General features: G+C 58.7%; 1 protein-coding gene across 5 annotated transcripts in view; it reads right to left on the reverse strand.

Moving 5' to 3' along the window:
* The window catches only part of NFATC1 (nuclear factor of activated T cells 1), a 93110-nt gene that overhangs the window by 13913 nt on the left and 63096 nt on the right, over positions 1-16101 (reverse strand). For 3 of the 5 annotated variants that reach the window (XM_059138662.1, XM_059138663.1, XM_059138664.1), the window contains 2 exons: positions 12105-12478; positions 11798-11993 (listed from right to left, as the gene is read on the reverse strand). In XM_059138662.1, coding sequence (XP_058994645.1) covers positions 11798-11993; positions 12105-12478 — 570 coding nt within the window. The remainder of the gene's footprint in view (positions 1-11797; positions 11994-12104; positions 12479-16101) is intronic. The other 2 variants (XM_059138665.1, XM_059138666.1) reach the window with 2 other exon arrangements.

Raw genomic sequence — 16101 nt, forward strand, 5'->3', positions numbered from 1 at the left:
TCTGGGGTCTCTGTGGAAAGCAGGTCCCGCAAAATGCCCTGAGCAGGGCCGCTGGGGAAGAAAGCGCTGCCCGACCCCTAAGGTCGCACCTCTCAGCTGCCCAGAGGGTGTGGATGCGGACGGTGGGCTGAGACGCTCCCCGGTGTCCAGCCTCGCTGTCACTGGGCTGGAGCCCCATTAGAACCATCCACACAGACACACAGGACCGCACGCTGGCAAACTAGCTCGTTTGATGGGCACAGAAGACAGAAGACGGACCAAGCCGTCCAAAGGACTGACTGTGAAACCCCCGCCTGTTGGCCCCACCTCGGCTCTGGGTCCTGCTGCCTGCTCTGTGTGAGCAGACGAGGCTCCAGGGGCCGGCGGAGCTCCCCCACGCCTGCAGCACCTGCCCCTTCTTCCTGCCGGCGGCTCGGGCTGGAGCCAACCTCGGGCGAATCACAGGCCGGTTTCTGGGTGTTGCTGAGGCCCTGAGCTGCCGCCGCCCTCCGGCCCGCTTCCTGCCCTATCTACAGTGACAGCAGCTGCAGGGCCTGATAGGGCCGGTCCCAGGGAAGCCTGCACCCTTGGGTGGGAGAGAGGACGGCCGGGGCTGATAAGGCCGCCCCAGGCCCCCAGGCCTGATGACCGCATCCTGCGCCGTCTGCCTGCTTCCCGACACAAGAGGGCCGGCCGCGGGTTCTGGGGGCGATAGCACTGGGAGGGGAGGGCTCTGGCTGACCGGCCTATTGTGCAGAGTATCAGGCTCTGATTAGCGGGGGTCCCCTGGGCCCGATAAGGGCGGATGCGTCAGAGGGGAATAGACGCGCTTTGTTCTTTACTGTGTGCCGGCGTCCACGCTGTAATCTGGAAGGAGGGGCCCTGCTTTAAAATTCAAAGTGAAAATCAAGGCAAAGGGACTCACAGCTCCACACGCCCCACCGAGAACCCGCTCGCTCGTGGCCAGAAAACGTGGCCCTCACCACGTGGCCAGAGGCGGAGGAGCTCCTGCTACACTGTCCGTGTCTCCTACACAGTCCTTCATTCAGCGCAACGGGAGATAACGCAGACGCGCACGTATTTCCGTTCCCTCAGAACAAGTCTGCCGTCGGCATCGTGTCCATGCCACAGAAAAACAGGACTTTGCTCCCCACGGCGTGGAGAAGGGGTCCAGGGGCTGTCCATGTGCACAGGGGACACCCAGCAGGACACACACGGGCTTCGCACTGAGCAGCGGGGTCTCTCCCCCTGTGCCGAGTGACTCGCCCTGAACGCCTGCGAAGGGAAGCCCCTAGAGCTACAGCAAAGATTCAGACGCCCCCTCCCAGCGGACAGTCCCACGCAGGGCACTGCTGCCTCCTGAGGTCATGGAGGACGAGCGGCTTGTGTCTGGGTACTCTGACTCCGCCTCGGTTTCCGAGGTCCGTCCCCGGCATGGCGCGGCCAGCACCACTCTCCTCCTCCTGGCGGAGTGACGGGCCCTTGGGTGCTTGGGACGCCTCTCCTGTCTCTGTGCGGCCTTCGTGTGGACGTGGCTGTGGACTTCTTGTGGGCCGACCCCTAAGAGTGGAACGGACGGGTCACACGACAACGTCACGGCCCTCCGAAGACACCACCACGTGGCCGTGGCACCCAACGTGTCCGCGGGTGGCAGCGGGGCTCCCGGCCCTTCTGCCGCCCGCGGCCGCTCGGACAGGTAGGGCAGAGCTCTCCGCTGCCACCACACCTGCTTTCCCCACGACTGAAGCTGCAGAGTCCGCTTCTGTGTGTCTACGAAAATTCACACATCTTCTCGGAGAAATGTTTGCTTGCATCTTACAGCCCGGTTTTTGACTAGGTTGTCTTCTTAGCATTGAGACAAAAGTTTTTGGCATATTCTGGATATAAGCCCTTTATCAGACCTGCACTTTGAAAATGTATTCCTTTGGTTCCCATATTCTTCTGTTCATCTTCTCACTATCATAGCAGTTCTTTCAAAGCAGGAAAAATGTGAATTTTGATGGGGTCTCGTTTGGCCAGTGTTTTGATATTGGACTATGTTTTTGGTATCATACCTAAAAGATCTTTGCCTCATCTAAGGTCTGGAAGACGTTTCTCATATGCTAGCCACTGCATGGTTTACTGTCTTAGCCTTCACATTTAATTCTAGGACCAATTTTGAGAATTCTGTGTACCGTGTGGGGTTAAAGGTGCAAGCAAGTTCATTCTGCACACAGACACCCAGCTGTGACATCCTCGTTTGTAAAAGGGTATTCTTTGCCCTGGTTAAACGGCTCAGCATTTTTGTTAAAAATCAATTTACCATAAATAGAAGGATTTCTGAAGTCCAGATTCTGTCCATGGATCTAGATGTCTTCTGCTAATACGACACTGTCTTGATTATTATAGATGTATAGTAAGTCTTAGATCGGGAACTATGTCTTCCTGCTCTGTTCGTTGTTTTCAAAATTGTTCTGGCTACTCTGGGAACCTTTGCAATTCCATATGAATTCTAAGATCATTTTATCATTTGTCATGTTCCTGAAAAATACAAACCCAAAAAACCTGCTTGAATTTTGATAGGGATTGCATCAATTCTATCCATTAATTCCATTAATTCCACTGTGAAGAGAATCGAGCCTTTAAAATGTGGTCAGGCTTGTTTGATAACCTACTAGAAAGTCTGTCCTGGAGAATGTTCCACAAGCAGGGCATTCTGTGGAGTGTTCCATACATGGCTTCCAGGTCCGTCCCGATGCTTGGCGGTGCCGTTCAACTGTTATATTCTTGTTGGCTTGGCATCTAGTTGCTGTATTACCGACTGTTCTGTCCGTTACTGACAGTTTGTAGCAAGATCTCCAGATACCATTTTTTTAACTGTCTTTCAGTTTATCCCTTCAAAATCTAGATATTTTTGTTTCACGTATTATGTGATTCTATTTTTTTAGGTGCAAAAATATTTGTAACTATTATGTCTGCCTGCTCAATTTACACTTTAGTCATTATAAAATACCCCTTTTTGTCTCCAGCAACACTTTCTTTGGTCTTAAATTGATTTTGTCTAATATTAGTATCGATACTCCAGATCTCTTTTGTTCACTCTTTACCTTGTACAATTATCCATCCTTTTAATTTCAACTACTTGTGTCTTTAAATGTAAAGTAAGTCTTCTGGAGACAGTGTATAGTTGGATCTTAATTTGTTTGTTTGTTTCCCCTAATCCAGTCTGACAACTGTCACCTTTTTTTTTATTGGAGTGTTTGGTTCATTTACATTTAATGTAATTTTGCTGTAGGCTTTATATTTGCCATTTTGTTGTTTGTTTTCCGTATCTTATGGGGCTTTTTGTTGTTGTTGTTTTGTTGTTTCTATCATCTTCTGTGTTAAACCGATGTTCTAACATATCACTTAAATATTGATTTGGTGGGTTGGTTGGTTGGTTTGTTTTACTCTGTATATTTTTAAGTTAGCTTCTTTATGGGTCCTCTAGAGATTACGATACACATCTTAACTTAAAAATTCTATTTCAGCTAATTAATATTAACTCGTTTCTTTCTTTCTTTTTTTTTTTTAAAGATTTTATTTATTTATTTGACAGACAGAGATCACAAGTAGGCAGAGAGGCAGCAGAGAGAGAGAGGAGGAGGCAGGCTCCCTGCTGAGCAGAGAACCCGACGTGGGACTCGATCCCCGGACCCTGAGATCATGACCTGAGCTGAAGGCAGCAGCTTAGCCCACTGAACCCCCAGGCTCCCGATTAACTGGTTTCTAATAACATATGGAAGCTTGTTTCACTACAGCTTCCTTCCCTACCCTGTCCTTTCTGCTGCTGCTGCCGCACTAATGACATCTTGATATAAACCCATCAAACATTTTGTCATTTTTGTCTCGTGTATTTTCTTTTAAATAAGTTCGGAGGAAAAAGGAGTTTAAAAATATGTATTCTGTCTTTATCTACATAATTACTTTTTATCAACGCTTTTTATTTCTTAGTGTGGATCTGAGCAGCCAACAGCCAAGAGGACTCCTTTCAATATGGCTTGTGGGTCAGGTCTGCTGGCAACAAAATTTCTGACCCAGTAATGGTTTTATTTCTCCTTCTTTTTAAAGCTAGTTTTGCTAGATACTGGCTTCTTGATCCACGGGCTTTTCTTTCTTTCAATGGTCTTTTTCTTTGCGGCCTCTGTGATTGCTAGTGAGGTCAGCTGTTAAAGTTACACTTTAGTCATTATAAAATATCCCTTTAATCCTACTGAAGGTGCCACATATCTGATGACTTGCTTTTCTCTTGCTGCTTTCAGGACTGTTTTTCCTTGACTTTCGACAGTATGGCTATAATGTATTTAGATATGAATCTAAGGGTTTATTCTACTTGGAATTTGTGGATTTTGGGGAATGTGTACAATGTTTTTTTTTTTTTAAACAAATTTGGGGAGATTTTAGCCAATATTCCTTCAGATAGGTTTTCTACCCCTTTCTCTCTCCTCTCTCTCTGCATTCCCAATATGCCTGTGTTTGCATGTTTTACTCTTTTTCCTTTCTATTCCTCAGACTGGATAAGCTATAGACATTTTTTCAAGTTTGTTGATTCTTTTTCTCTGCCAACTCCAATCGGCTGTTCAGCCCCTATAACGAATTCTACATCAGTTATCGTACTTTGCAAGGCTAGAATGTCTATTTAGCCTTTTTAAAAACTTTTAATCTCATTCTTGATATTCTCCGTCTGGTGAGACATTGCTGTCCGACTTCCCTTTACTTCTTTAAACACACTTTCCTTTGGTTCTTTGAATGTATCTACCGCAGCTGATTTAAAGGCAGTCCTGCTAAGTCCCACACCTGAGCCCTCGCAGGGACACGCGGTCTATGCCTTTGGGTTGTTTCTTCCTCTTCTGCAGGGGACGTGTTTTCAACTTTCTTTGCATGTTTTATAAATTTTTAGTTGAAAACTAGACAGTACAGACCATACATATTGTAGCAACTTTGGAATTAGCCTCATCCCCCAGTAGGGTTTGCTGTTCTTGCTGGGCTGGTTTTTTTCTTCCCTTGATGCTGATGTTTGATGAGTGACTTCTCTGGACTCATTCTGTAGGGGGTCCTGTGTTCTCTGTGGTGTGTGGCCACTAAGTCCTCTATTCCTCTTTAAAAAATCCTTGTATTTACCTTTCAGTCTGGCTTCCCCAGGGTCATCCTCATGGTGAGCAGGGCTAACGGTCAGTCAGCTATCCGTCAGGAGTTTTCTCTAAATGCCTTAGGTCTCCATCTTCTGTCAACGGGATCGAACTGCAGGCGAGCCACGAGTCAGCCCTAGCTCCCACTTCTGTTTACGTGCAGGTCTCCAGGCTGGCCCGAGGTGATGGACCTGGCCCTTTCTTTTCCCATGTCTTTCCTAAGCATGTGCACGTCCAGATGCAGACTCCCGATTCCCAGGAATGTGCTGGGGCTTTTCCAACCCCCCTGCAGGCACTGAGTGTGGCTAGGCTCCCGTTTGCCCCAGCTGAGATCACAGCCTTGGCTGCTCCCGCAAGCCAGAGTCCAGCCGTCTGCTGTTGTGGTCATGGCCTGGGAAGACGGCGTTTCCCGGGAGGTTCGCCGTCAGTCAGATACTGTTTGCATGTTGTGCAGGGCTTTCCACATACAGTTTGCATGTTGTGCAGGGCTTTCCACAGAGCCCTAAAAGAGGCCAGTCTCCTTCAATGTCAGCGAAGCTGCTGGCTTTCTACAGCTGCGCCCCGGGGGCTGGGGAAGGCGGATGCGAGTGGCCCCCCGAGACCACTGCAGACCCCACTCTTCTTAGCAGGATCTAGTTTTTCCCGAATAAATGCTTTTCAGTTTGTTCTGCCTCTTTGGTGAATTTCCAGATTGGGAAAAAATGGATTTGATAGATCTCAGTATTTCTGTTCCTTTTTTGGGGAGTGCTGACTCCCCGAGGCCCTCCCCTCCCACCCTAGAAGTCCTGCCTGTCTTCCAGTCCTCGAGCCACCAGAAAGTGCCGCGGGTAATGGCCAGGCGTTTTCTGACCAAGAAGAAAAAGCACGGCAGTCCTCTTCAGCTTGCAAGGCCAACTCATACTTGAAAGTCAGACTTTGCAGCAGAAATCTTTGCATATCACATGTCTAGAAGAGGAAGAAACCCTCAGTACTAGAGCCAAAACTTGGGAGAGCACAGAGACTGTTTAAGTCAGAGCCGGCAGACCCCCACGGTGCTTCTGGTCTGGCCCGTGTTCGCTGTGATTGTGAGCAGGTCAGCGAGCGTGTGTCTGCGAGCCCGTCTCCTCTGTCTGTGGGGTCCACGTCAGCACTTCCGGCCGACGTGGGACTGTTCCAAGGTTGAAAATGTAAACTGAGACGATATACGTGAAGTCACTTTGAAAAGCACCGGAGGCCGCCCATCTAGTGCTGTGACTGGGACTCGGGATTTCTGTTTGTCAACAGGATGTGTCACGCCAGACTGGGAACGGCCCTCTCAGCTCTGACGGGAAGATAATTACCACAATTCCAAGTCCCCATGTTCTTCTCTGCCTGGACTTGGTCGACATCTGTGAGCCAACGACCCGGTGCTCCTCAGGGATCCATAGGCAAGAATACAGTTTTGTACCAAGGAGATCACTTGAACGTGTCCGTGCCTGGCTGGCTCTGTGCCCGGAGCTCCAGGGGCAGGGGAGCCAAGTGTCTGGCTGGAGTTAACAGGGCCCCGGCCGCTCTTGTGAAAACACAGTTGTCTGACAGCTGTGGGCAGAGCCCTCCACTGCCCTGGTCCCCACTCTCCCAAAGAGGTGTCTAGCTCGGACGGTCTGGCACCCACTGTGCTTTCTGAATGTGGCCATTGTGTTTCCAAATACCGGGCCTTATGGCTTCATGCTCCGGTGACGAGACACAGTGGTACTATTTGCTCACGGACCCGCAGGCGTCTGGGAGGAGCTCTCCTTCGCGAGTAAGAAAGCCCCGTGAGCATCGGAGAAGGAGAAAGTGCAGAGCCCGGGCCAGCGTCGCACGACTTCATCTGTGGGGAGACAGAGCCATTGTAAGAACTGCTGGAAACGGGCTCCCTTCTTCGCAGAAAAGACCAGCATCCCAGTCACGAAAAGTCCACACACAGACACTCCAGGCTACTCCGAGCTTGCCTGCGACCCAGGACAGAAACACGCGAGCACGTGCCCCAGCGCACAGCCCCTGCGCACGTCCGGGCAGCCGCTCCAAGCCCTCTGCGCTCCTGCCGCGGCGAGTGCCGCTCGGTCGTGAGCGGACCTGAGGGTGCCAGAGGTTGCAGGCTCTTCCTGCGGGTGCCTCTCCGACACCACCTCCTTGTCTCCGATCAACGCTCACGGGGAGCAAGCTAATGCCTGTGACGGGGTGGGCATGGCCGGCTGACATCCACGGAGAGCAACGGGGCTCACTGCCCCCCGAGGACCCAGAAAACACCCGGGCCACACGACCAGAAACACAGCGCGGCCGGAAGCCCTTCCCGCGTGCGGCTGACATCCCCATAAGGCAAGACGGATAAGAGTGCCCAGAACAGACATCTCAGCTCCGGAGTCCGGGGAGTGGGCGGCCCCCTCCTCCCGCTCGCCCTGCTGCCCGTCGGAAGGGACAGCAGGGGCTCTGACGTCACAGTCCCGCAGCTTACAGGGCTGGGCGCTGGGGGCAGCACCGGCGTGTCTGTGCCCTACAGAGAGCCCAACCCACGGCCCTGCGGGACCGCGACTGCCTCCCCCTTCTCTCCTCTCGGAGGGTGGCCTCCTGAGCGCTGCCTTCCTGGCCATGCCAAGGACGCAGGCCTCCCACAGGGTCTCCAGAGAAGCCGCTCACAGAGCCCACGGCCCTGTGCCCGCAGTGCTCCGCCCCCGGGGGCGTGTGGTGGGATTTTCATGCTGGAGACCCACACGCGGACACGCCAGTGCGTGCAGGACGGGCCCTGGTGAACTCCTCTGTGGCTGCGTCCGTCCAGCCGTCTCGCAGTGGCCGCCGTCGTAATGTTAACGACTGCACACGTCTGGTCACCACGACACAGACTCTTCCCATGTCGTGAGGAATGGGGAAGGCCCCAGCCCTGGGCGCCAGGCCAGGTCAATAAAACTCTCCATGAGCAGAGATTGTGTTCTCTCCCGGAGCAGCCTGGGCTCAGCGATGAGGGCGCAGAGCGGGGGACGCGATCCCGGCCGCCTGGTCCAGCTGCGCGTTGTTCTAACAACACGGGGACTTCTGGAGGCCTGAGCACTCCCGGCAGGGCTGAAAGGGCTGACTGTGGCGCAGGCGGTGGGGCGGGCCGGGCGGCTGACGCAGGGACGGACCCACGCCCGGCCCGCGAGCCCGACCCCCGAGAAGCCCCGAGGAGCTGTGACTCAGCAGCACAGCCGCCCGTCCGCGGGGTCCCCTCGCACGAAGCCCAGGACAGCCTGTGGCTCCAGAGGCGCCGGGAGCGCCGTCCCCGCAAACGCCGTGCATGAGACCGCGCCCCGCGACACGTACTCGTGTTTGCACGCGTGAACGGCCCACATCTGCACGTCAGCGACTGTACGGACGGCCCGTGGCAGCCGGGGCAGTGCGGCTCGGGGCCACACACGGGCCACACAGAAATCACGGCAGCGAATCGCTCATGTGCGGCTTTCACGGCCCGGTTCAAAAATCTACATTTAAAATAACACGAGGCCCATAAAACGACTCTTTTAAGAACGTAGGCACGTAGTTCTGCCACAACTGAGAAGTCTGAACTGAGAGCTTAAGTCTTGTGAGTGTTGCTGGACCAAAGAAAAAACTACAATTTGTTTATTTATGGACCAAATACTTTTGAAATGAAACCAGAGAGCAGACTCAACCGAGAAACAGACAAAACCCAAGAGAGAGCGGGGATCCGTCTTTCGGTGAGTTGTACCGTGCCCTGCTCTGAAGAGCGAGAAAGGTCTGGCAGGTGTGAACGTGGCTGCGCACAGCTCGTGCGTCCGCACGCCCCCGCTCTCTGCCACCGCACAGAACACCTCATTCTCACTTTCTCATTCTACATTCCTGGAAAACAAAACCCCCACAGAAACTCCACCAGGGAGCCCAAACGGCCGCCCCCGACTTCTGAACAGGGTCTTGCTCTTAAGAGCAGCCGCGGCCGCCGTTAGGCAAACGGACGGGCTCCCGACAACACTGCTGCCGCGCAGGGAGAGGCCAGGGGGAGCACCTTTGTGCTCCCTGGCATCGAGTGTCTCACCACAGGGGCCCGCCTGCCACCGACCAGGCCCTGCATCCCTCCCCATGGTGGCCAGAGAGCTGTGTGAGTCCCAGCGTGCAGCCTCAGCCCCTGGGCACCCGGGGGGAGAAGGCCTCACAACCCCCAGGTTGTCACAGGGCTGTGGTCCTGCTGACCCACACCGACTGGTCTTTCCGGGAAGCAAAGCCGCCCCAGCCCCCCGCCCCTGCTGGCGGAGCCGTGTGCGGAAAGCTTTCCCGTCGGGCCACTTTGTGCCCATGCCGTCTCACGTTCTAGCAGGTTCTCGCTGTTGTTTCCGATTCCAGGCTGCAAATTCAGGCCGGAGACACAGAGGAAAGGCCCGTGCCCTGCAGCGGGTCCCAACGCTCCTGTCCCACGCCACTGCCGCCTCCACCGCCTGCCATGGAACCTGAGACATGGCCTCACACGCCAGGAACGACCCTCCGAGCTCACGGACCACACTGAGCCCGACGGGGAGGATGGCAGAGGCCGAGACACGGGACAGCGGAAGGGCTACGACTCCAGCAGGGGACGTGTGCCCCGCGCCAGAGAGGCTCTGCGGGGGCTGGGGGTGGGGGGCGCACCTGGACGGCTCAGGTACACGACCGCGGTGGGGGCCCTCCACGCCGCCCCCTCCCCCGCCCCACCCCAAACGGGTGGTTTGCAGATATTCTCCAGAAACTTCCTCTGTCCCAGAACAAGCAGAGGCTTCGATATTGCCCCGGTTTGCCAAGTTCATTTCCAAAACGCCCGATCACGCAGACCGCTAAAACGGGAGGCTGGCAAAGGGCCACATTGTTGGTGCCAACTCGAGTCCTGCAGGGTTTCCAGGAGCTCCCGAGGTCAGGCCACACGACCACGACGCCTGCGAATCCCTCCCATCAGCCCCATCGGAAGGGCATGAGTTACAGCCCAGCCCCCAGCCCCCCGGGATTCAGGTGGGAAGCTCGGGGCTCAGGGCCCCACATGCACGATGGTCACCTTGAGCCTGCACTGTCTTTGGGGACTGACCGTCTAACTCGGCACAGGCCACATCCGCGTCAGCATTCTGCCAGAGGCGTGGTTCCAGGGCGCCAGGGTCAGCAGACAGTCCCCTGACCTCTCGGCAGGGAGCCCCTCTTGCTCCCCTGCGAGAAATAGCCAGGCCCAGTCTGCGTCCTGCCTGCGGACTCGGGGTCTCTAGCCACGCAGACACGGCAACGACCGCCCCGTCCGTTCTCCTGCCAGCAGAGACGCCCGCCCGGCCCTCGTGTATGTTCTGGTTGCGGGGAGAGAAGTCCCAGAGCCCGCCAGTCTCCACACGGTCCCCTCCTGGGTGCGGCCATGCGGCCTCCGGGCCTGGGAGACGTACCGCAGGGAAGCCTGAGCCGGGGGAGGCTGTGCTCCCCACTGGTCTCCGTCAGCCTCAGGAAAGGCCGCTTGCGGGGACTTGCTGGCCATGTCCACCACATCAGCTCTGGAAGGACGCACGGGGGACACAGGACAGTCACTCTCGTAAGGGGTCCACGGCCAGCACATGCTCCCCGGCCGCTCGGGGCTCTGGCTGGGCTCCCCAGAGCGGCACTGGAACAGCACGCGTGGGTGTGCGTGCAGGAAAACGTGCGCACGTCCACATAGACCCGTCGTCCGCCTGCTGCGGGGCCTCCTGCTACACCGCCCTGACCACAGCCCGTGTTCCAACCAAAAAATAAAAACAACGAATGAAGAACAACAAGCGTCTTGTAAACGCTGTTGTCAGCTAAAGTGGAAAACCCTCCTTTACGCCTGGCCTGGGGTTGCGGGGTCCGTATTTCCAGCCCCAGAGGCAGAGAACGTGTCGCACACCTGGCTTGCTCGGAACTTCAAGCAGCGGTGGTGGGGGAGGGGGCGTCAGGGCCACAGGCATGGCCAGGAAGCGCCCGCAGGCCCACGGGCAGCGGTCGGGGGGTGGGGCCTGAGGCTCAGAGCAGTGGGGAGGCTCCAGGAGCTCCCGGGAGACCACGGCAACGTCGCTGGGGGTGTGGGACCCTCCAGCACAGGTAGTAGCTAGTGCACACGGGTGTTCACAACATCGGGGGCCGTAACACCGGGGCTGCTGTTGGCAGGTGCCCGGGAGGAAGTCTGAGCCGGGGACCGGCCGATTCCAGCACGCGGCCCACCGCCCGGCGCGGAGAGCTCGTCCTCCGGCACCCGACAGGGCACCCACAGCTGCGGTCCGGCACCAAGGGCCGTGTGCTCCGCGGTGGGGCCCCGCTGGCGAGGTTCTAGTCCCAGTTCTGAGCCCCCCTCCGGCTTTATTCTCCTTCCCAGGGGCACCTGATGGGCGTCCCAGTGCCACATGTGAAAATGTTAACCACCTTCAGCCCGTGTCCGCAAATCGCTTCCTCAACCAGCGACGCGCGCACGATGCCCCCAAACTGGAGGCCCGGCCCGGAGTCCCGCTGCCGACGGTGCCTCGAAGCAACCGGGGCCTCGTGTGAGGTCATACCGTGCAGCTTCTGTCCCATGGGATCCCCGCCACAAGCTCCGTGGGGCCTCTGGCCGAGGCGACAAGGCCCAGGGCCGGAGACAGGCTTCCTGCACGGACGTGTGCGCCGGTACACACTGCTCCTCGTCACGCGCACATGCAGCGCCAGGTGGCGTGTGCACCTCGGGCCCCGGCACTTACCGTCATCCAGGTATAGCTGGTCCAAGTCCTGAGGCTCTCGCTTGACCGTTACGGGAATGGGGGCCAGACTACGACTACTGTCCTCACGCACCTCGGGCGGTGGCAGAGGCCAGGGGGCTGTGGACTCGCTCCTCGGAGCCTTCGGCCGTTGGGGCAGCTGGTGGCCCGTCGCGGACGGGTGGGCAGGGCCGCAGGGCTGCAAACAGGTCGGCTCTTGGGTACCGGGCGGTGGTGAGGAGCAGGGGCTGTCGGGACACAGAGCTGGCCGGCGGCCTGGGGGTCGGCCAACGCTGCGCTGGGGACTCACCTGGGGTCGCAGCAGGGCGGGGGGCGGTGGCTGGGGGGGCCCAGGGTGCATGCCCACGAGTCTCGGCGTCTCCTCAACGGCGAGGACCCCTCCGGCCGGCCGCGGAAGTCCGAGGCCCGGGCCGGCCATGCCCTTGCTGTAGGTGGCGGCAGAGAGGTCATGGAGCTTGGGGCTGGCGCTGGGGGGCGGAGACACCATGGTGGTCCTCGGGGGACAGGGCAGGAAGCTGGGCAGCAGGCAGGAGCCCGGGTCCGGCGGCACAGCCAGCGGCTGGCTGTAGCAGGGCTTAGGGAGCGGGCTGGGGCCCTGGCCCATCAGTCCGCAGGTCAGGACAGGCTCGTAGTCATCGGTAGGCTCCGTCTTGATGGCTGGAGCTGTAAGAAGCGAGACACGGGAATGAACACGGGCTGCGGACGGGCGTGACGGATGGGCGGGCTGCGGCGGGGGCACCCCTGGGAAACGGCGTCTTGACTGAGTCCCCGTGTGTCTGCCTGGGTCTCCCACCCAAGTAGGAGGAGGCGTGAGCCACCGTCTCCAGGAAGCGGCAGCTGGTTCTAATACTGAGAGCACTGTTGTCCTTGGAAGCCCCAGCACTCGTGCTATAAAAACCCACTCGCACACTGCAGTAGAAGCTCCGGACCCAAGGGCCCACGGATTTGCAGAAATCAAAGCAAAAATGTTAACGTGGACGTAGGACTGTGTTCCTCCCGCTACGGACGCCCCGAAGAACGTCTGCACACGCGGTGATCCCGCACAGGCGCTGGGCACCAGGCTTCCGTGAAACCCAAGAGAAACCGTGTGCGGCGACCACGGTTGGGGAACACGCCCTCCAGGCTCCACGTCGCAAGGACAGGCTGTCCCAGCCCCGCAGCCCCACAGGCTCTGGGGTCCTCCCGTCCTCGCCAGGAATCGGGGCCACGAGGCCGACAGCCGCGGGGGGCCTGTCCGACTCTGTGCCGCGCCTCTGCTTCGGGGGAACACCGGGCAGAACACAGGCAGGCGTGCTGAGGGGTGTTTGCAGGGCCCACGGTCTCCCCAGGCGGCCCCTGCTGACCCCGCGCACTCTCTGGGCCCCATGCCCGGCGCCTGTGCTGAAGGCCTCGCGGGTCCCTCCCCGCATCACCTCTCCGTGGCGTAGACGGATGCGTGCAGCCTGGGGGCCTTGAACATGGGGCCCCAGCCTTCTCCTGAAACAGAGCAGAGCACGGCTACATCACAAGTGCCGCCAGAGCCGTGTCACGTCCTACCCAAATGCGTGTGGCACCTCCCGCTCAAGGGTGCCGCTCCATGAGCAGCAGCTCCCAGGGCTGTGATGGCCGCAAGTCGCCCTAGCGTCCAGCTCCTGGGGACTCTCCTTCTTGGGGACAGGTGAGCCCCAAGGGAGCAGTGCAGTAAGGGGGTCTTCATGCCAGGCCCCTGTGGGGTACGGGGCCGGCCAGCATCCCCATGTGGCCCCTGTGTCCGCCGTCAGGAGGGTCAGTGCACCCACACCCTCCCCTTCACAGGGCAAGGGGTTTCTCTCTCTTTCCCAGAACTGGGGGTCAGGGCTCTGGCTGAGAGCGAGCCCCAGCAGAGGAGTGTCCAGAGGAAAGTCCCGCTGGTTGCAGAAGGGACCTGAGAAGAGCTGGCTCCTCCCTGCGTGGCGTTCTGTCACCGTGCGTCTCTCGTGCCCTGGGTCAGCTGACAGGTCCCCGGGAGAAGCCAGAGCCACCGAGGGCCCAAGCGCATGTCCAGAGGAGCCTGCCTCGCTTCTATGGAGGCCACAGAGTCCCCTGGCCCCAGCAGACGGTGTGCAGCTGGCTCAGGGCAGCAGGGCACCAGGGACCACGAAGACCCCCAGGCTGGTCCACACCTGGGACGCAGCGTGTCCCTGGGCAATGGTGTTCCCATGCAGAAACGCTGTGGCTGTGTCAGGTCACTCCTCAGGAAGCCCCCATGCCCAAGGGACTTTCTGCCCACTTACAAGCCACCAGCAGAGACCACCAGTGGCCCTGAAGCTACTGAGCCCTCCGCCCCTCCCCCAGGCCATGGCCTCCAGCTGGCCAGCCTGACGCTCCCCTACCCCAGAGCTCCGCGTCCACAGACCAGCAGGATAGACAGCTGGACCCCAGGGCTGCTGGCACGGAGGGGGTGTCCCCATGCTGAGCAGAGCACAGAGCCAGGCCCTGCTCATCTTACGTGGAGAGAGGGAGCTGTGCAGCAGCTGGACATGTCACCCAGCGAGGGGACCATCCCCTGCCCGCTTCCAGTACGCTGACAGTCCAGAAACAGCAGAGGGGACAAGGTCAGCCCAAGAGGCAGACTTCATCTCTGACATGGCCACAAGGACACCGACCCCACGAGACACCAGGGTGAACGGAATGGCAAAGGTTGACTTCTAAATCGGTGATTCTCAGAGGTCGTGGTCTCAGGAGTATTTACCCACGTCTGGCAGATCAGACCGAAATCCTTCTGGGACTCGGCCTTTGCTGCGCTGATTTCCACCGCACATGGGGGCCAACTTGCCTCTCCCATAAGGTGTCCTGAGCTCCTTAAAAACTGCCACCCGTCTCCACCGGGCAACGCCAGCACATGTGACTCCCCTGCCGCGGAGGGACGGCACACAGCCAGTGGCCGGGACCAGCAGTTTCAGGAGGCGGGTTGGAGGCTGCCCGCCCTCGTGCATGACCGGTGGCCTCTGTCGTTAGGACCTGTTTAAGGCTGCCCGCTGGCACCGGCAATAAGCGGCCCGCCACGGGGCTCCCTGAGACCCCTTCTCGGAGAGTCCCCGCAGCGCCGTCTCGTGGGGCCTCCGTGTGGGCCCACGCCCACTGCCGCTGGGGGACGCAGGACGCGCATCACCTTCTGACGGCTGGCATGGGGGCACAGGGCAGGGTCACGGCAGGGCCGACGCGGTGAGGCCCGACCCCACCTGGCCCAGCGCTCTGGGTACCACCAGGCTGGGCCTTCTCTGAACAGACGTGTTCCCTCCCTGTGTTTGCAGCCGCTGCCGCCTGCCGGGGTGGGCCTGACCTCTGCCTGCGGCCCCGGGGCAGGCGCCTTCAGGGGAGACACGCGGGATCCTTAACTGACGCAGTGATGCCTCCGCAGCTCGGGGGGGGTGGTGGGCAGGACGACGGGTCTTGAGAAGCAGCGCAGGCAGCCCCCTGTGACTCCGGGCTGGGTGGTGGGCTCGCAGGATGAGCCCGCTGACCGCAGGCCAAGGGCAGCAGACACAGGCGCCCCAGGGCCCCAGGGACATGGCACAGCCTGGAAAACAGTGCCCACCACCCCTGTGGCTCCCACAGAAGCTCAAGGGCACGGACACGCGGCATCTAAGTTGCATTTCTCGTGTGGACTCAAAGGAAACAAGCCCCGTCTGTGAATGGGAGCCGGGAGAAGACGCCTCCTGTTTCCTATTAGTGGGGGACGAGCGAGGCCGCGTCCTGCGCGGGGGCCGGGGGCGGTGCAGAAGGCAGCTGGCGGCCTCGTCCGCGCCCAGAGCCACTTCCTTCCAGACCAGCGCTTGGTGTGACGCAATGTCTGGTTCCCTCCCGGCGTCCACCTCGCTGGTCGGGGCAGGAGGGCTGGTGACAGGAGGCCCCGTCACTGCGCCAGCCGCGAGCTTACGATCCAGATTTACTGCGGCTCGCGAACGTGTGAGAGGTTAACGCTAATCCTGAGGGCGGCTGCTGCGCACAAAGCCAGTTCTCATGGAAAAGGTGCGGTGCCCTCCGTGCCGAGCTGGCGTTCACACCCTGGAGGGCTCGCCTGGCACAGCGGCTGCGTCCGTGGAGACAGCATGTGTGCAGGAGACCAGGGAGATGCCCCTCGGCTCCCAAAGTGACATGTCCCGTCCTCAGCCAAGGGGCAGCCGCTTCAGGGAGGGGCCTTGTCCCTGAGCAGGACTGCAGGCTCCCAAGCCAGGTGGCAGCACCTTCTCTCCTGGGCCACGGGCGGACAAAGCATCTGGCAGCAGATGCAGGGCAGGTGGGACAAGCCTCTCCCCGAGGGGCCC

This window comes from Mustela lutreola, chromosome 11, assembly GCF_030435805.1.
Source record: "Mustela lutreola isolate mMusLut2 chromosome 11, mMusLut2.pri, whole genome shotgun sequence".
NCBI lineage: Eukaryota > Metazoa > Chordata > Mammalia > Carnivora > Mustelidae > Mustela > Mustela lutreola.